The 20,640-nt window shown below is 38.9% G+C and overlaps 2 protein-coding genes across 5 annotated transcripts in view; one reads left to right on the top strand and one right to left on the bottom strand.

Moving 5' to 3' along the window:
* The window catches only part of ACKR4 (atypical chemokine receptor 4), a 92,917-nt gene that overhangs the window by 33,209 nt on the left and 39,068 nt on the right, over positions 1–20,640 (bottom strand). For 2 of the 3 annotated variants that reach the window (XM_070576057.1, XM_070576056.1), the window contains exon 1: positions 11,231–11,347. Coding sequence is in view for 1 of the 3 variants with exons in the window: in XM_070576054.1 (XP_070432155.1) it covers positions 7,168–8,220 (1,053 nt within the window). In the remaining 2 variants the exon portion in view is untranslated. Of the gene's footprint in view, positions 1–5,697; positions 8,230–11,230; positions 11,399–11,558; positions 11,631–20,640 lie in introns of those variants that run through there. The other variant, XM_070576054.1, reaches the window with a different exon arrangement.
* The window catches only part of ACAD11 (acyl-CoA dehydrogenase family member 11), an 84,312-nt gene that overhangs the window by 40,544 nt on the left and 23,128 nt on the right, over positions 1–20,640 (top strand). For both annotated transcript variants that reach the window (XM_070576052.1, XM_008534397.2), the window contains exons 12-13: positions 4,386–4,493; positions 5,921–6,019. In XM_070576052.1, coding sequence (XP_070432153.1) covers positions 4,386–4,493; positions 5,921–6,019 — 207 coding nt within the window. The remainder of the gene's footprint in view (positions 1–4,385; positions 4,494–5,920; positions 6,020–20,640) is intronic.

Raw genomic sequence — 20,640 nt, 5'->3', positions numbered from 1 at the left:
GGGCAGGGAATGTGGATTACAATTTAGAATGGAATGTTGGGAACAGGCCTTCTGAGAAAATGACATTCGATAAAGACGTAAAGAAGGTGAGAGCGTTACCCATGCTGATGTCTGGGGTAAGAGTCTTCGTAGCAGAGGGGAGAGAAAATACGAAGGCCCTAAGGCAAGAATGTGATTGGGGTATTCCTGAAATAGCCGAGGAGGCCAGTGTGGCTGGGAGAATAGTAGGAGAAGATATCAGAGAGGAAAGGGCCTTACATGTTGGGCCTTGTAGGGCAGGTAAGGGCTTCTACCTTCAGTGAAATGGGAAGCCATTGGGAATTTGAGCAGAGGAGTGACTAGATGCAACTTCAGTTTTAAAAGGATCACTTTGGCTGCTGTGTTGAGAATTAACAAAAGGAGGAAAGCAGGGAGTCTGCTGGAATAATCTTGGTGAGAGACGATGGTGACTTTTTCTAGGGTAGTAGCAGTAGAAAGAGTGAGAAGCGGAAAGATTCCAGATATATTATGAAGGCAGAGCCAAGATTTCCTGACTGGATATGGGGTATCATTAGGGGTGTCAAGGATGCCTCAAAGGACTTTGGGATGAAAAATTGGAAGGATAAGGGAAGGAGGTCAACTATTCTTTAAAAAGATAATATGGAAAGGGTAAACCTGGAATGTGGTCATAGGTCTCTTCAAGCCTGGATTTGCAGAACCACCTGAGGAAACTTAATAAAAATCCAGATCATAGGCTCCCTCCCTGGAGATTCTGATTCAGTATGTCGATGAAAAAAATCCATAACCAATCTATAAATGAAAATTTGGGAGAGTTTATTCTGAGCTGAAATCTGAGGACCATGGCCCAGGGCCTTTCTTCCCAAAGGAAGAAAGTGCACCGAAGAAGTGGGGTGCACAGAGTGGTTATATACCCCCAAACAGGATGTTTCACAAATGATTGAAATGTCCCTTTTACAATAGTTGGGAGACTGCTCTGTTGGCACAGTGATTGATGGAAACAGCAGGTAGGTCTGCTGTCTCGGTGAACACAGCAGGGTGGCAGTTCTGCTGTCTTGAGCTGGGTGGTCACAGGTGAGCTGGGTGGTCAAAGGTGAGCACAGCAATCAGTTCCTAGCCTAAGGAAAGATGCTTATCCTTAAGGAAATGCCAATGTGGGGGGAAGTTGCACCTTTATCTTAAGGCTATTTTTTCTTACCATAGGAAATGTTTTAAAGCAGATATACAATGCGTGCTCAACGGCCACAGTCAGGCCTGTTTGGAAAAAACTGTCAGGCCGAATTAGGTTTACACCAAATGGCTTCCTCATATACTCCAATATATCCTATTGCTTGCCATTTTCAATTTGTCAAGTAGGTCTAGGGTAGACCCTGGGAATGTCTTTTGTGCTTGTTTTTTTCCAAGTTACTCTCCTTATTCTGATGCTGCCAGTTAAGGGCTAGCATTTGATTTGTAGTCGAAGGATGATGGTACGATATCCTCTAATGTCCCTGCATGAGTTAGGCCTCGGCATTGCCTTTTGTGCTTATTGTATGGCCCTGGTGCTAAAGCTCTCCCAAAAAGAGTGAAGGAAGCAAGGAACTGCCAAAAAGAGGTATATTGGATGTCTGAGAGAAAACATAATCTGGTTGTGCAGCAAAGTGTTTCCACAATGGACTTTGACTCTCATTTCTTTGGAACTATTAATATAGATCATAAACCTCTGATGGTGGTTGAACTTGTTCTTGATGTAGTTTTCCCTCTTCAAAACACTGATGTATCAATTTACCACTCTGCTACATTTGAGCCCAACAATGAGGCTATTGTAAAAGTGAACTCTATTCCCTGTTTCTAAAGATTTCATTGTGTGAAGCTATTGCATCATGCTACATAGGTAGCATAATTTTGTGAAAAGAGAACTGCTAGTCTTTTAAAACTTTTTTTATTGGTACCTATAGTAAGAAATATATTTTATACTGTATTGTGACCCACTATGTAGCATATGTAGTTGTATGTTTGTGTTCATGGATAATGGATAGATGGATGGATGGAGAGGCAGAGAGAGACTTACATATTGCTGAAAAGAGGCTTCGTGAAACAATAGTTTCCCTTACTACATGCAGCGCGTTCAGGTATTTTCCAGAGTCCAATCTACTGTATTCAATTTTGATCTATTTCATTTTTTAGAGAATGCTAGCCATGTTCCATTAAATTGATTTCATGACATACTAATGGGTCATATGAAAAATAATGTTATAGAAGACATCCTTTGCAGACGCAGCTCTGCCACTATTTCTCCATTTGACCTATGAACTCACTTTTCACTAGATGGTCATGGACTTTTCGCTGGTATTAAAATTTCACGAGTCTATCAGTTGTACTATCTCAAAAAGATCACCAAACTGCTGAAATTTTAAAATTGGCCAGGGAAATACATTTTCATTGACCAAAGTATGATAAGCAACTCTCCTCAGCAAACAAGATGGGTAAAACTGTAAGTAAAAAACTAGGCATTTTCTCTTTGTAGAGGAGATATCTTCATGACGGCGTTGGGGCGTTGTGTTTGGAGCATTTTCAAGACAGATAAAGAAGGGAATGTCACTGATGCCTGCCAAACACTTAGGGAGGTTTCTTAAGTATAAAAGATGAATTTCTGCTCAAGCTAACCAAATTATTTCCCAAAGAGTTATAAAAGCTTATGGGAAACATATGTAGTCTTCCAGTTTGTCTTTTGTTTTGTTTTTTTGCCCTTCAGTAAGTCAGGCAATATTGTATGTTGGAATGTTGAAAACAGCAATTTTAATTCTAAAGCTATTACTGGAAAATTTGGAGGCTGTTGGCTGATTTTGGAGAAAAATTTTTTTGATTGAAGTAATTTGTCTGGGCTTTTTTTCCCCAACTCGTAAATGATAGCTTCGTTTTGCCAGCTTCTCAGAATAAACTGGTAATTTTTGGAAAGTTTTTCTTCAATATTTACCTCATGTGAACTATAACAAGAAACAGGGAATTTAAAACAAGCAAAAAAAAAATAAAGTTCATTAATTATAACTCAGGTTTCATTTTCTCCGTCAGTCAAAAAGAATTTTAAGCTTGTGTTTAATCTCCTAGGAATTTTGTGCATTTTTGAACATAGTACAAACATATTTTGAGAGACTTGACTTAGACTTAACACAATTTTCATAGGCATTTCAGTGACAATCCTTAAAGAGGTAGTATTGAAAAATTCTTCCCCCAAATCTTCTAAGTAATCATTATTCAAGGGAAAGATTTTAGATAGTATTTTTAGAAATTTGATAGGAATGAAAATCAGAGAGAGGCGTCTGGAGCATTTTGTTCCACAGCAGACATGAAGCTTTTTTTTTTTTTGAGGAAGATTAGCCCTGAGCTAACATCTGCCACCAATCCGCCTCTTCTGAGCTAACATCCATGCCCGTCTTCCTCCACTTTATATGTGGGACTCTTGCTACAGTATGGCATGCCAAGTGGTGCATAGGTCTGCACCCAGGATCCCGGACTGAACCAGTAAACCCCGGCTGCCCAAGTGGAACGTGCGAACTTAACCATTGTGCAGCTGGGCCGGCCCCATGAAGCATCCTTTTTTACTTGAGAGTGATAGATACTACAGTGTAGCGTGTTCTGAACAATGCCCTCTGAGGACTGGAGAGAGTCTTTGAAGTTATCTGCTGTCATTTCCATCCAGGGCAGGGATTCTGTGCTCAGCATCCTTCAGATATGACCTAGATGGTATGGTACCTTGTCTAGATGGTATGAGGTGCACAAAAGTAAGAGCAATGTTAGAAGTAAACAGACAATGATTACTCTGTGAGTTCAGAGGAGGGAGATATTTCTGACTGGATAATTGGAGAGTCTTTACAATGGAGGGGACTCAGAAGCAGAAATTGACTTAGGAAGGACCGGTAGAATTTCACTTGAGAGAAGGCCTGGCCCAAGCAAACGTGTGGAAGTTGGAAAGCACAGAGTGTGTTTGAGGAAAAAGAGTCTCAAGGTGGAGTCTCAGTAGAATACATAATGTTGATTGCTCTCCAGGAGCACTGCAGTCACTCCTAGCAGAGCATATTTGCAAGACGGCAGGCAAAGCTTAGGCCGGTAAATTGTTTTCCTCAGTCCTAATCGAGTTAGAGCTCATAAGAGCCATGCTTCATTGGGATGAAGTGGACAAGCATCTGGGATTCCAACAAGTTGAATAAATGTGCAGCAAATGCCGTGTACTGGTGACTAATTATGGCATACCTTTATTGTGAATTATATTTACTATTATGTTTCAAAATATTTTTGCTAGCAAACGTTTGCTTTAAAAAGATGCATATCTGTATTATCTACATAAAGTTTAGATTTCATACTAGTAAATTTTTAAACGCAAAACAAATGCTTTTTCTTATTATGTATAGACACAGGGAACATGGAGGTGCTCCACCTGTATGGAAGTGAAAAGCAGAAGCAGCAGTGGCTTGAGCCTCTTCTTCAAGGGAGCATTGCCTCCTGCTTCTGTATGACAGGTAAAAGCACATCACTGTCCTCCCCCTGTACAGTCAGTCATCCCGGGGTAAAAATGGGTGAGCTGAAGAATTGTGGGTTATGGCTCTGTGTTCCATGCTCATGGCCAGAAATGTGGATGTGTTTGTTTTGAACCCAGTTTTAAATTTTGGCATTTTTAAATGTGCAGAATAAAATTGTCCTCCGCTTTGGGAGGACACCAGGTGATGTTTTCTGGTAGCCTGCTTTAGGCGTTAGCAGCAAAGTAAGCTTAGTTTCATAATCTTTTAACTTGCATTTCTAAAATTGTCATCTATGGATATTTAAGATCTTTTTTGCCCTTATGTGTGAAATATTCATCTTTGTGGTAATTTTATATTGATACCTACAAAATACTTAGCTCTGCCATAAACCCAGAAGAATAGAACTTTCACCAATGCTAGTCATACAGCTCAAATAATAATCATGTAGGGAAATGAAACCAGGAGCATGTTAATAAAAATGGGTTTGGTACCATTTGTACATAGGAAACAGTGATTATGAATTCTTCAGAGGACAAAGTCATCATTTTATAATTGAGTTTAGAATTAAGCTAAATTTCATCTGGCCATAATTTTGGCCAGGTTTTATGTTCTTCTATAACATTGAATACCTTTATAAGAGCAAAACTGACCTCCATTTAAATCAGTATGAGGCATTTATTGAACACCTGCAGTATGGTGTGTTGTCTACAAAGCACTAATTGGAGGTTACAAAATAAGTGGAGTACACAGCTCCCTTTCTAAAGGACCGGATCTGTAGTTTTAGAAATAGAACACGTGAAATATCCGAAGGACTGATTTGAAAGAGCAGCATGTTAACAAGTACAGATTACTATCATTGAGAACTAGCCTGTAAGTTCTGAAATGCCATGCAATAAGGCAGTCGTGTCAGGGCATCCCACAGAAAACGTTCTGAAGATGTTAACCATTGAGCAGGCTCTATAAATGCAAAACAAACAAATTGGTGAAAGCATTCCTGAGAGAATTTGCAAGGCACACTTAGAAATTGTTTAAGATAGTAAACTATATGGTGGGAAAATCTAGCTTGCAAATACTTAGTACAGCTTTCCATTGTGGGAGGTAAAAAACAATATTTTTAATCTACTTTTGATGGTTGGAGAGAGTGAGTTGTATCCTAAGTCATATATCAATGAGGAAGCCAAGAAAACAATACAGATTGCTGAGCCCCAGTGCTCTAAATACTTCATTTATTCATTCTTCCAATGCACATTACTAACTGTCTACTATGTGTAGATTATGGGAGAACCAGGGTGGAAGGGGAGAAGGATAGGAAGACGAAAAAACAAACATGCCTGTGTCCTCAAAGAGTTCACATTTCCTTATCTAAGTCTCTTTTGTAAACTGATGGTATCTGCCTGCCTGTAAATTCAGCCTCTGCTTATTCATAGAGCCGGATGTAGCTTCAAGTGATGCTACAAATATTGAATGTAGCATCCAACGAGATGGGGACAGCTATGTAATTAATGGCAAGAAATGGTGGAGCAGTGGTGAGTATTCAGATTGACCCTTTCTGTCAGATGCTGTGCTAGAATAATATGATACAGTTATTAGTGTCATGATCACAGTTCTTTAAATTCTGCTTTGAAAGCATTTTCAAATTTAGAAATAGTTGATAAAAAGAAAAATAATTTTAAAATAACATATCTTGATTAGGTGATGTTTATTTGAAGAGTAGAAAACATCTTTCTTTTTTTTTTTACATTTTGTGAGAGATACAATTCACGTTAGTGCACACTATTTTTGACCACCGTAATTTCTATCAAAATTAAATTTTAATAGGGGCATATTGCATAGCTTATAATAATTTATATATGATTGTTTTTAAAGAGATAAGCTGTACATGTTACCAAAAATAATTTACTGTAGTACATATTTTCATTGCTTAAAAATATAAGTATTTAAGTGACAAAAAGAGTCTTTATACATAGGAAAATATATTGTTTGTCAACCTTCAGTAACAGACTCACAGAAATGAATAAACCCTTTAGGAAGTTATAAAAACTGGAACCTAGATAAATATAATTTTCTGAGGATTGCTTCTAGAGTATACATGATAAATGTAACAGGGTAAGTAGTTTGTTACTAAGGAAAGTTGCCATGATGGAACAAATTAGGTGTTTAGAAACTTACCAGGAATGTACTAAAAGGGCCAGAAAAGCTTTCTTGTGTATTTACTTGATTGTTAATTGCTATTCTTTCTGGAGTTTTATGAAATCACTTACAAATTAAGAAAGGGGGAAAAAACCCGATAGATTGAATTTTGCTGCATAGTTCTTAAAGCACTAAAAATTATGTAAGGATATTGTTTTTTATAATTTAAAACAATTATAAATGCCCCTTAATATAAGCTTCTTTATTAATCTTTTTTAGATGACCTAACTTATAGTGTTTTTATTATTTATGCCTGTGACTACTATTTTCCGTATTGTTAATTTTAATTTTCATGTTTTGTGCATTTATGATTTTGTTTCTTCTTCTTGGATTCTTTCCTTCCTCCTTCCTCACCTTAACCTCTTCTTTGTTATAAGCTGCCACCACCGTGTTTGAGATTTGAGTTTCAGAATAATGCAGATGTTTTATCTGAGGGAGAAGATCATTCATGTGTATTGAAGCGAGAGATAGAGCAGTTTTATATTTATATGCTGAAAGTACTGGTTGGCTCTGTGGGATCTTCAGAATCGAAAGGAATCTCCTCCACATTTTGTCTTTGTCTTCTCCAGGACCCATATTTCTTGGCAACTTTCATAATGTAGTTTTTAAAAGAGGCTCCCATAAAAACATACAGGATTGGGTTGAGGCAGCTGTGGAAGAGTGCAATGCTCTCTGTGACTTGGATGGCAACATCCATGCGTTTGCTCATGTCGCAGTCGGTGATCAGGGAGTAGATGATGTCTATGGCTTGGCAGAACTTGACAATGTTATAAGGCAGCTGAGTGACAATGAAAACTATAACCACTGTGAGCAGAACTTTGAGGGGTCGAGATTTTTTAATGTTTGGCGTCTTGATAAGTGTCCTTGCTGTGAGAAAGTAGCACACTCCCATTATAAGAAAGGGTATTACAAATCCAATGCAGATTTCCAGCATTTGAATCGATGCTTTCATTGATGTTCCTAGGTGGTATGGAAAGATGGGAATGCACCTAGCTTTGTGATTTACTGTATAAAAAACCAGCTGAGGTATACTTAGCAAGATGGCAGCCATCCAGACACAGAAACAGATGAGCCGGCATGGTTTTCCCACTCCTGATGGACTTGGGGCTTTAGTTACTGCCCAATATCTGTCTATGCTGATACAAGCCAGAAACTGCATTCCAGAAACAAAGTTGACTGTGTACAAGGCTGAAGTGACTTTGCACATGATTTTCCCTAAAACCCACCCATGAACTGCATTAACTGCCCAGAAAGGCAGAGTGAATAGAAGGAGTAAATCTGCCACAGCCAGATTCAAGATGTATACATCTGTTTTGGTTCTTTGCTTCTTGTAATAGGCATAAATCGCCACTACTGTGGAATTGCCTGCAAGTCCAATGATGAAAGCTACTGAGAAGAAGGCAGGCAGGAAAACTTTTGCAAATTTTCTGACCTCTTCTTTTATACAGATCACTTCATACTGACTGTAGTCGTGAGTGTTGTTCATTTCATTTTCCTCATAATAGTAGTCTGTTGACTGGTTGTGTTCCAAAGCCATGCCTCCTATCTAAATGGCAAGAAGAATATAGGATATTCATTTTAATATTGCTTAAAAGGAAACAGTTTTTAGCTTGCATATGTTTTGTTCTTTTACTAGAGAATAGATTGTTGCCATAAAATACATGAGCCTGAATCTGCCACTCTTTGAAACTCTAATGGAAGCCACACTGGAGTATGTCCCCAAGATCAGTTCTTCGTCCTTTGTTTTAACAAGTCTGTGTGCAGGAGCTGGGATTTACATGGGGAAGATAAAAACAATACACTGGGGAATTTACTGAATCATTTAACTCCAAATAAAAGGAAAGACTTTTATGTAAAATTAGTCTTTAAAATATGAAAATTTAGTCAGATTTCAACTAAAAGGAATAAAAAATGTTATAATTTTTACATATAGAACTTTGTGATTCTTATGCAGTACAGTCATGCATCACTTAACAACAGGGATGTGTTCTGAGAAAAGTGTTGTGAGGTGATTTCGTTACTGTGTGATCATAGAGTGCACTTACACAAACCTGGATGGTATAACCTACTACACACCTAGGCTGTATGGTACTCATTTTATGGGACCACTGTTGTGTATGTGGTCCATTGTTGACCAAAATGTTGTCATGTGGTGCATGACTGTATATCAACAATAAAGAAAACATTAAAATAAATTACTTTGGGGCCAGCCCCATGGCCAAATGGTTAGGTTTGCGTGCTCTGCTTCAGCGGCCTTGGGTTCTCTGGTCCGGATCCTGGGTGCAGACCTAGCACCGCTCATCAAGCCAAGCTGAGGTGGTGTCCTACGTAGCAGAACTAGAAGAACCCACAACTACAATATACAACTATGTACTAGGGTGGCTTTGGGGAGAAGAAAATAAAAGGACTGGCAACAGCTGTTAGCTTAGCACAAATCTTAAAAAAAATTAAATGTTATTTTATTTATTTAAATAAATTCATGTAAATAAAATAATTTATTTTATTTTTATGTTATTTATTTATAATTTTTTAAAACAAGTTAAATAAATTATCTCAGCATTTATACTTAATTCATTAGTTGGCTTTTATAAAACAAAGTCTCCTCTAGTTAGTTTCCCTCCAAAACCTGTCACTACATCTTCATTGTATACTCCTCTTCGGTAGCAGCCATTCCACTAGTCACCTAAGCCTTAAGCCTCCACCATCCTTGACTTCTCTCTTACCTTCATCCTTGATTTCCTGTCAGCCCCTAAATTCTGATTTTACCTTCCAAATACATTTCAAATCTCTCTCTTCCTTTTAATCTGTGCTCTTTGACACATCCACACAATTCGACCATAATTCTTTCTTACCTGGCCTACAAAAATATCTTCCTAACTGGTATCCTACTGTTCTTATTTCTCCTTACCACCTCCTTGTCAAAAACATTTTTCTTACTGCCACCAGAGTACTATATCTCTAATGTGCCAGTCTGTCACTTTCCTGCTTAGCTCCTTAACCGAAAGACACAAATCTCTTCACCTGAGAGATACAATCCAAGCTTCTTAGCATGGTACCCAAGCCTCCCTCCATAATGTGGTCCTACCCAGGGTTCCTGCTATCTCTCTCCACCATGCTTCCCGCACCATAAGCAGTAACCGTGCTGTAATCGATTTGCCAGCAGTTTGCTGGCACACACATGCTGCAGCACGTCTCTGTCATTACTCATTCTGTTCCTTTAATATTCTATTTCCTGCCCTTCCCTTGAAGGGCCAGTTCCTACTCACTTAACTTGGATGTTGTCTCCCCAGAAGACTTCTTGATTCAGTAGTTATTATCTACCTACCTCGCAGACAACTGACCTCATCCTATGGAAGAGATGTGCTTCCAAGACTACCTTTTCCCTCTACATTCTAAGTTCCCTAAGAGTATGACCTTTTGGATTTATGTTTGTAGTTAATATCTTCTAGAGTACCTGGCACACACTGGCTGCTCAGTAAATATTTGTCAAGCTAAAGGTTGTACTGGCAGGTATAAAGCTCTTAGTCTAGAATGGATAGCTGGTATACCAGGAATCTCTGTCTCATTGTTACGTTATTTTACTGTATTGGCTATTAACACTGTGTAGTATTAAGATAAGTTTGCACAGAATTCACAAGTGTTAAAATGTATCTAATAAGGACTTTCAATGTTTTTCTTGTAGTGCTGAGTTTTGTTTTCCTTTGTCCTTAGCCTTTCTGTCTCCCTTTGGTTATTTTTGTCCTTGGAAGAATCTCAAATATTCTTACAGGATCATTAATAAAAATATTATTTTCAAAACAGTGTGCCAACTTATGGTACACTTTCAAAAGAATATTCTTACACCTGCTAACCCTTTTTGGATGAGTAAAGCAAAGTAAAGAAGGCCCCTTGAGGAAAGATTCCACATAGAATAACTGCTTTCATTATGTAAAAACCAGGTGCCAACAATTTAAAATGACTATTTTTATCCTTAAATTTATTTGAAAAGTTCCAATCTGAAAGACTAATCTGGTCTTCATTTTCTTATGCATTAATTATTAACACAATATGAACTTTGTTCTTTCTTCTCTTTCATCACAGAAATCTTGAACCTGATGATAAGGGATAATATAGCCAAATAATATAAGATAGTAAGGCAGGGTATTTTTAAATAAGAATTAGTCTTACTAAAAATGGGAGTAAATAGGAATAGGAATGGAAATCATTTTCAGAAATGATCTTTCTGGCAGATACATAGAAAGACATTTAAATACCTTTATAATTACGAGAACAAAAAAAATTGTGTTTTTGTAAAACAAAGCAGAAAAAAATGGTAGAGCAAAACCTATTTTCTCGTTAACAAAGTATTATAGGTAAGTAATGATATTAAAATAATACTGTCTTGCTATATTCAGATTTTTGTTTTAAGGTTATAGTGTATGGCTCTTTCAAATACCTCTTTTTTACACATGTAAACATTTAGACTTTAAAGCATATACAAAGTCTTTAGCCTTTAAAAAAAAAAAGTCATATTCAAGTCACAATGAGAAAAGAAAGAAAAAACCAACCTGTTTCAGTGAGCAGAGAGGAGCAGTCTTGAGTGCAGAGAGTAAATCAAGTGACCTCTCTAACTCGGGCTACTTTTGTTTTCGTTTTTCACCCCGCCTTTGTCTTGCATCCAAGAGGGCTTTCCCGAAATTTAACCTCATGAGCTCTTGATTTTATGCATTACCATCCTGTGAAGTCAAATCTGGGTTCTTAAGTGTCCTAGGATACAAACTTGAAAGAATTCCATCTTGTTTCAAAACTACAGACCTTACAAAGTTTCCACTTAGCCGAAGGCAACAAGAAAGTGCCTGCAGCTAAGGCACTGAGTACCTAACCAAAACAACTCACCCTAGGGCACCAAGGCAGCCAGCAAGCACTTGTAGGCAGCATCGAGAGAAGTACTCTCTGAAGTTGTCTTGTCTAAAGAAGAAAAAAGTAATAATTTTAACTCAGAAAATTATCTTTTTAAACACTAAATTATCAAAGACTACATTCTGAGTAATCATTAGGCATTTATAGTGGAACTGAATACTTTTTATGCCACATCACTTAATATTTTACATATTAGACTCCTCTTGGCTTCACTGTATTCCTCTATCCTTGACCCTAGAGTATGCCTTTCCCCATGACTTTAAATTCTCTTGCCTTCTTGTAAACTTTTTCTTCAAAGACCAGCATATAAACCTTCAAAATCCTTCTGTCTGGAGATGTTATTTTTCTCACACTTCCAAATAAATGAAAGTTAGAGAAAGGAGAGAAATTTATGCAGATTTAGCCTTTGTGGTCCGTTTAAACTTGACTCTCCTTGTATTTGCATAACAGTTCCTTTGTTTACTTTCTCATGCGAGGCTAGGCTCAGTCTCCACCTGCACAAGTTATTTCAGGCTCATGCCATTTTTTCTCCAAGCAATTGATGTAACTTTCTTGTTGATTAACAGAAAGGAGGCTCTAGGCCACTGGGGACTTCATCTTCCTTTGTCTTCCCACAGTGTGTGTCTGAGGGTACAGCCAGCTTCTCCTAGTTATCCATCAGTCTCTGAGGAAGAGTTTTTGCATGCAGCTAAACCACTCACCAAGAAAAAAGTGCCTGATTTGTGGTGTTTTCCATTTTCCATGGGGTAAATACTCCCATCAATTTTAGCCTACAAATGTGAAGTCATGAAGGCAGAGTTGCTAAGAGATGAGCATAATCAGCTCTTGAGTGGGCTCTACCACACTTAGTCCAAAAAAGGCATCTCTTCTCCTTACTGTGGATGATCATTTCTGTGATCTCTTGCTCCCTTCTGCAGGACACAGCCCTTAATGTTATCCCTGCCCTGGCTAGGCTGTCTGGTCTTTCCCCTTCTCTTCCCTCTTGTTCTTGATCTTATGTGTATTGGTGCAGGAGGAAGTAAACAAGCAAACCCTCCGCTAAATTCTTAGAGTGGCCTGTAAGATCCCACAAGATCTGTCTCCATCCCTCATTGCCTCTCTGACCTGATTTTGAACTGCCTGCTCCATTGCTTGCTTGTTCTGCCACACCGAGCTCCTTGCTATTTTGAAATGTACCAGGCACATTCCTTCTTAGGGCTTTTGTACTGGCTCTTCTATCTGCCTAGAATGTGTTTCCTCTTAATATTTGCAAGGCTCAACTCCCTCATCTCTTTCAAGTCTTTATCTAGTCACTACTTCCTCACTGAAGCAATCTCTGACTACCCTATTTAAAATACCCCTCACCTGCCTGTACTCCCAATCCACCTTACCCATAGCACTTATCATGTGCAAATGCACCATATCATTTATATTTGCTGTCTATTATCTCTTGCCCTGTGTTAGAATCTAAGCTCATCAGAGCAAGGACTTTTGTTTGCTTTGTTCACTGATTTTTCAATCAATTGATCTATCATAGATATATATATCATTCTATATGTATTTTATTCCATATATATGTATATATCATATATAACATATATATGAGCAAAATGTCATTATGTGGCGCATGACTATATTTAAAAGTATCTATCCCTTTTCTTTGTTCCCCCCTCACAACCACATGCTTTCTTGTAAATAGCTTTCCCTTCTTGTAAGTCAGTTATAATGCTATAATCTTTACATCTTTTGAATTTGCACACCATTTTTGCTAATTCAAACCATACCCAGCCCTTGGGGCAGAAAAGACCTCAGGATCAAGCTTCTTCTGGTAGTATATAGGGAGTCACACTTGTGTATGAAACATGGTGAAACTACCTAATTGTCTGGCTTTTTCCTATATTTTCCTGTTCTCCACACAGAACTACAAGAGGTGGTGTTAATAGCCGAGACTTGACAAAACATGAAAGGCAGTCATATAACTTGGAGGCTAGGAAAAGGCATCACTTATATTAGGCAACTTTTCAAAGTGCTTACTTGATGTTTCTTTTAGTGCCTTTTGGTGCGGGCGGGGGGCCTTCCCTTCGATGTTTTCTCTTATCCCTAAGAACAGAGTCTTTATGATTCCAACTGACTACTCACCATAAATTGTCTCTCACCCTTACCTGCCCTAATATAGCAATATCCCTTGTTCCTGAAGAATCTCTCTCTCCACACCCATTTTCATCCTTCCTCTTGTAGCCCCATTTTGCTCATTAATAGATATTTGGAAAGTAATCTGACTAAACTATATACTACATTATCACGGAAAATACCATTGATATTGAGATATGTATTGAGCATTACTTAGATAATCTTATGATTTCTCTTTAGTGTCCATATTGCGTGTTGAATTCATATTATGTATGAGTTTTTTACTTAGCATTTTTGCTTAAGCATTTTATGTTATTCTAAACTCACCATAAATGGCATTTTTAGTAGCTAAATAATATTTTATTATATGGATTACCATAATTTGCCTTACCATTCAACTGTTGTAGGACTTTTAGAATGTTCCCAGTGTTTTGCTATTACAAGTGATGTTGTATCTTTGTAGATATTGTGGGAAACTGCACTTAATCTAATCTTACTGAGGAGTATTGAAGAATGTGATTAACCATGTATAACTTATTCCTTTTTTTCTTACACAAAAGATAGCATTCTCACTATTCACACTGTAGAATAATCTTAAAGTTCTTTTAGATAAGTGTGTAGAAAGCTTCCTTATTCTTTTTAGAAGGGTTCCATTATATGGACATACCACAGTATATGTAAATAGTCTCCTATTGATGGATATTGGTTTATGCCCAATTACTTACAAATACAAACAATAATACTGCAATGCATAATCTTGTACATGTGTCATTTCCTTCAGGAACAGCTGTATCTGTAGGATAAATCCCAGAATTGGATAAGTGGATCAATGGGTAAATGAATCTGTAATTTTGATGGATATTGCCAAAGTGTACTCCACAGGGCTAGTATTACTCTGTACTGTCACCAATAATGTATGGACGTGTCTATTTCCCTAGAATGTTGCCAATAGAATGTCTTATTTCACTACCCCTTTGCTTTCTGAATGACTTATAACAGATTCAGTACCTCCCCTTTCCTTTCCAGCTATATGAAATATTTTCCCTAAATTGTTTTTTCACTTTTTACTTTTGTTTTTTAATGTACAGTAGTTTTATACAGATAAACCAATTGATCTTTTTCTTTTGATTTCATTTATCATTTTTAAGTTTAAAATTTCTTTCCCATCTAGAGATTTCAAAAATGCTATTTTTCATCTAGTTTTTTATGGCTTGATTATTTAAGTTTTCAAAAAATTTTCAGCTCTCATCTATTTGGACTTGATTTTGATCCAACCATATTCTGTAACAATGTCAGCAGTAGTAGTAGCATGTAACACTTATTGAATACTTATTAGATATAAATCCTCCTAGAGGTGAAGTAAGTGAATTTCAAAGGGTTTCCCCCAATAAAAATAACACATAGGATCCAGTGTCAAGACAGTGGTATAGGAAGACTCTGAACTCACCATCGCCCATGGACACAACAAATTTACAACTACTCTTGGAACAATTACTCCTGAGAAAGAACTGAAAACTGAATAAAAAGAACCCTCATAACAAAGGACACTGCTGACTGAGGTGGAAGAGGCAGAAACTCCTTCCTAGAAAGAAAAATGCCACCTTCAAGCCATGGTACTTCACTGCCAGCTGAGAGCAATCTTAAGGTATGAAGCTTTTCCTGGAGGAGCAGGGGATCTGAGTGGAGGAGCTGTCCCACAATAAGCAGCTTTTGGACTCAGCACAACCAAGACAAGTGTCATAATATCTGGCTTTGCTGCCTACTAACAGCAACGGGGAATACCCTCAGAAAAGCTATCAGACATAAGGCAAAAAAAAAAAAAACACAAAAAACCCTGCTCTTAAAGGGCCCATACACAAACCCACCCATTTGGGAAAGCAACCTAAAATCACCAGAAAGTAAGGTGTACAGTCCTTTGGTGAAAAGAGACTCACTTGGTAGGCTCTCAGTGAGAGATGAGACCTCCCTAGGGACTGAGACATTGGTGGCAGCCATTATTGTGACCTAGTACAGGCATGCTGACACGGATGCTGGCAGACACCATTAGAGTTCTTCCCCTGGTGTTTCAGCCCAGGGGACTGCCCCACACTTCCAAGCTCAGCCAGGGCAGGCAGCCCACCCTAGGGACTGGCCCCACCCAACAGCAAGCCCTCAGGAAACTTCTGGGCGCACATAGGTGCCTGCATAGGTGTCTGGAACCTTTGCAGCCAGGCGAGTGGGTCCGCCTCTGTGGGGCAGGGTTTGCATGAGGTGCAGGCCTGTGTTAGTAGAGTGTGGGGGGCCTCTGCAGTGGGGCGAGTGTGTCTGCTTCAGTGGGTCAGGGTGTGTGCACTGTTGACAGGGTGTGTGGCCTGCAGGTGGTGGGGCTTACAGCTGCAGCAGACTTGTGCTTCTCAAACAGCCATGTAGGGGATCAGCCCCACCTTCCAAAGTCTATGCCTGGGGCTGGCTCTACTCAGCTGCACTCCTGAGAGAGCTGACAACAGCCTTACAAGTCAGAGGCCTGGAGCAATTGTAAGCCCCTGAGCCTAACTAGCCACCCTGGGAGCATACTCACTTAACAGAAAAACTGCAACTGGAATACTAGACCTCAGAGCCAACTGTGCTAGGGCTCCCCACACCTGATAGAGTGGCTGAAGGGATAATAGCAACCACACGCAGCTGAGCATTACCACCAATTGGCCAAGGGGACAGCCTAGCCTCTCTGGGCATCTGCAGCAAGAGCAACCCTGCCACAACAGAAGGACACATGTAGCCCACACAGGGGACACTCCTAGAATATTTGGAACTGGTGGTGAGAGGGAAGCACACTGCTGGGCTTCATAAGGCATCTCTTACATAAGGCCACCTCTCCAAGATTGGGAGACGTAGCTGATCTACCTAATACATAGATATAAGCACAGAAAAAGAGGCAAAATGAGGAGACAAAGGAATATGTTCCAAATAAGTGAGCAGGACAAATCTTCAGAAAAATAGCTAAACAGGGGCCAGCCCTGTGGCCAAATGGTTGGGTTCATGCACTCTGCTTCAGTGGCTTGGGGTTTTGCTGGTTCAGATCCCAGGCATGGACATGACACCACTCATTGGGCCATGCTGAGGTGGTGTCCCACATAGCACAACCAGACGTACTCACAACTAGAATATACAACTATGTACTGGGAGGCTTTGGGGAGAAGAAAAAACAAAAGAAGACTGGCAACAGATGTTAGCTCAGGTGCCAATGTTTAAAAAAAAAGAAAAAGAACTAAACAGAGCTAAATGTTCTATCTGATAAAGAGTGCAAATTGATAGTCATAAGGATGTTCACTGATCTTGGGGGGAGAATGGATGAATTCCATGAGAACTTCAACAAAGAATAGGAAATATAAAAAAAGAACCAATCAGGGACTGGCCCTGTGGACAAGTGGTTAAGTTCGTGCACTCCGCTTCGGCAGCCCAGGGTTTTGCTTGTTCGGATCCTGGGCATGGACATGGCACCGCTCATCAGGCCACGCTGAGGCGGCATCCCACATGCCACAGCTAGAAGGATCCACAACTAAAATATACAACTATGTACTGGGGGGATTTGGGGGGAAAAAACAGAAAGAAAAAAAGAAAAGAAAAGAAGATTGGCAACAGTTGTTAGCTCTGGTGCCGTTCTTAAAAAAAAAAAAAAAAGAACCAATCATAAATGAAGACTACAATACTGGAAATGCAACATTCACTAGAGGGACTCAGTAGCAAGTAGATGATACAGAAGAATGGATCAGCGAGCTGGGCAAAAGACTGGAGGAAATCACCCAAGATGAACAAATAAAAGAAAAAAGAATTAAAAAGAATGAGGACAGTCTAAGGGATCTCTAGGACAATATCAAGCACACTAACATCCATTTTATAGGTGTCCCAGAAGGAGAAGAGAGAGACAAAGGGGCAGAGAATCTACTTGAAGAAATAATAGCTGAAAACTTTCCTAACCTAAGGAAGGAAACAGACATCCAGTTACAGGAAGCAGAGAGAGTATCAAACAAAGTAAACCCAAAGAGGCCCACACCAAGAAACATTACAATTAAAATGTCAAGAATTAAAGATAAAGAGAGAATCCTAAAAGAGCTGCAAGAGAAAGGCAACAAGTTACATACAAAGGAAATCCCATAAGGCTATCAGCTGACTTCTCAGCAGAAACCTTACAGGCTAGAAGGCAGTGGCACAATATACTGAAAGTGCTGAAAGGAAAAAGCCTACAGCCAAGAATACTCTACCTGGCAAGGCTGTCATTCAGAATGGAAGCAGAGATAAAGAATTACTCAGACAAGCAAAAACTAAAGGGGTTTATCACCAAGAAATCAGCCTTACAAGAAATGCTAAAGGGACTTATTTAAGTGGAAAAGAAAAGATCACAAGTTGGAATAAGAAAATTATCAAAAAGACCCAAAAAGAAAACAATAAAATCACTGGGAAAGGCAAATATACAGTAAAGTTAGTAGATCAACCACTTACAAAGCTAATATGGAGGTCAAAAGACAAAAGTACTAAAATCATCTATTTCTATGAGGTTAATGGGAACACACAAAAAAAGAGGTTAGATATGATATCCAAAACATAAAATACGGAAGGAGGGGAGTAAAAGAGTAGAGCTGTTAGCAAGAGGTCAAACTTAAGAGACCATCAACAATATAGATTGCTATATATGTTGGTTATTATATATGAACCTCATGGTAATCACAAACCAGAAACCTGTAATAAATACACAAAAAACTAAGAGAAAGGAACCCAAACATAATACTAAAGAAATCCATCAAACCACAAGGGAAAAGAGCAAGAGAAGAAAGGAACAGAGAAGAGCTACTAAAACACCCAGAATAAAAAGTAACAAAATGGTAAGAAGTATATTTTTATCAATAGCTACTTCAATGGACTAAATGCTCCAGTTGAAAGGCATAGGGTGGCTGATTGGATAAAAAAAAAAAAAAAAAAAAAAAAAGACCCATTTATATACTGCATACAAGAGACACACTTCAGACCTAAAGACACTCACAAACTGAAAGTGAAGGGATGGAAACAGATACTCCATGCAAGTGGCAATGAAAAGAAAGCTGGGGTAGCAATACTTACATCAGACAAAATAGACTTTAAAACAAAAACTGTAACAAGAGACGAAGAAGGGCACTACGTAATGATAAAGGGAAGAATCCAACAGAAGGATATAACACTTTTAAATATCTTTGCACCTGACATAGGAGCACCTAAATATATAAAGCAATTATTAACAGACATAAAAGGAGAAATAGACAGCAACACAATAATAGTAGGGGACTTTAACAGTCCACTCACACCAATGGATAGATCATCCAAACAGAAGATAAATAAAGAAACATTGGCCCTAAATGACACATTAGACCAGATGGGCTTAGTAGATATATACAGAACATTCCATCCAAAAACCACAGAATACACATTCTAATCAAATACACATGGAACATTCTCCAGGATAGATCACATATTAGGCCACAAAACAAGTCTCAGTAAATTTAAGAGGATTGAAATAATGCAAAGCATCTTTTCTGATCATAATGGTATGTACAATACTAGAAATCAACTACAGGAAGAAAATCAGAAAAAAGGCACACATACATGGAGATTAAACAAAATGCTACAGAACAATGATTGGGTCTATGAAGAAATCAAAAGAGAAATAAAAAAATACCTGGAGACAGGGGCCTGCCCGGTGGTGTAATGGTTAAGTTTACACACTCCACTTCGGTGGCCTGGGGTTGCTGGTTCGGATCCTGGGCACAGACCTATGTATTGCTTATCAAGCACACTAACATCCGTTTTATAGGTGTCCCAGAAGAAGAAGAGAGAGACAAAGGGGCAGAGAATCTATTTGAACTCATACATCTCAACAACAAAAAAACTAACAAACCAATTAAAAAATGGGCAAAAGATATGAACAGACATTTCCCCAAAGAAGATATACAGATGGCCAACAGGCACTTTAAAAGATCTTCAGGGGGCCGGCCCGGTGGCGCAGCAGTTAAGTTCGCACGTTCTGCTTCTTGGCAGTCCGGGGTTTGCCGGTTTGGATCCCAGGTGGGGACATGGCTACACTTAGCAAAAGCCATGCTGTGGTAGGCGTCCCACCTATAAAGTAGAGGAAGATGGGCATGGATGTTAGCTCAGGGCCAGTCTTCCTCAGTAAAAAGAGGAGGATTGGCAGTAGTTAGTTCAGGGCTAATCTTCCTCAAAAATAAAAAAAGATCTTCAACATCACTAATTATTAGGGAAACGCAAATCAAAACTACAATGAGATATCACCTCATGCCAGTGAGAAATAACAAGTGTCAGAGAGGATGTGAAGAAAAGGGAACTCTCATACACTGCTGTTGGGAGTGCAGACTGGTGCAGCCAATATGGAAAACAGTATGGAGATTCCTCAAAAGATTAAGAATAGAACTACCATATGATCCAGCTATTTCACTGCTGGGTATTTATCCAAATAACATGAAAACACAAACGCATAAAGATATATGCACCCCCTCTGTTCATTGCAGCACTATTCACAACAGCCAAAACTTGGAAGCGACCTAGGTGCCCATCAAGGACCAAATAAAGAAGATGTGTAGGGGGCTGGTCCCATGGCCAAATGGTTAAGTTCACGCACTCTGCTGCAGGCAGCCCAGTGTTTTGTCGGTTCGAATCCTGGATGCGGACATGGCACCGCTCATCGAGCCATGCTGAGGCAGTGTCCCGCATGTCACAACTAGAAGGACCCACAACTAAGAATATACACCTATGTACCGGGGGGCTTTGGGGAGAAAAAATGAAAAAAGAAATAAAATAAAATCTTTAAAAGAAAGAAGATGTGGTATATACACTACTCAGCCATAAAACAGAATGAAATCTGGCCATTTGTGACAACATGGATGGACCTTGCGCGTATTATGCTAAGCGAAATAAGTCAGAGGGAGAA

This window comes from Equus przewalskii, chromosome 15 (assembly GCF_037783145.1).
Source record: "Equus przewalskii isolate Varuska chromosome 15, EquPr2, whole genome shotgun sequence".
NCBI classification, from domain to species: domain Eukaryota; kingdom Metazoa; phylum Chordata; class Mammalia; order Perissodactyla; family Equidae; genus Equus; species Equus przewalskii.
Note: the sequence above shows the minus strand (reverse complement) of the source record. Positions and strands in the feature narration are given on the sequence as shown.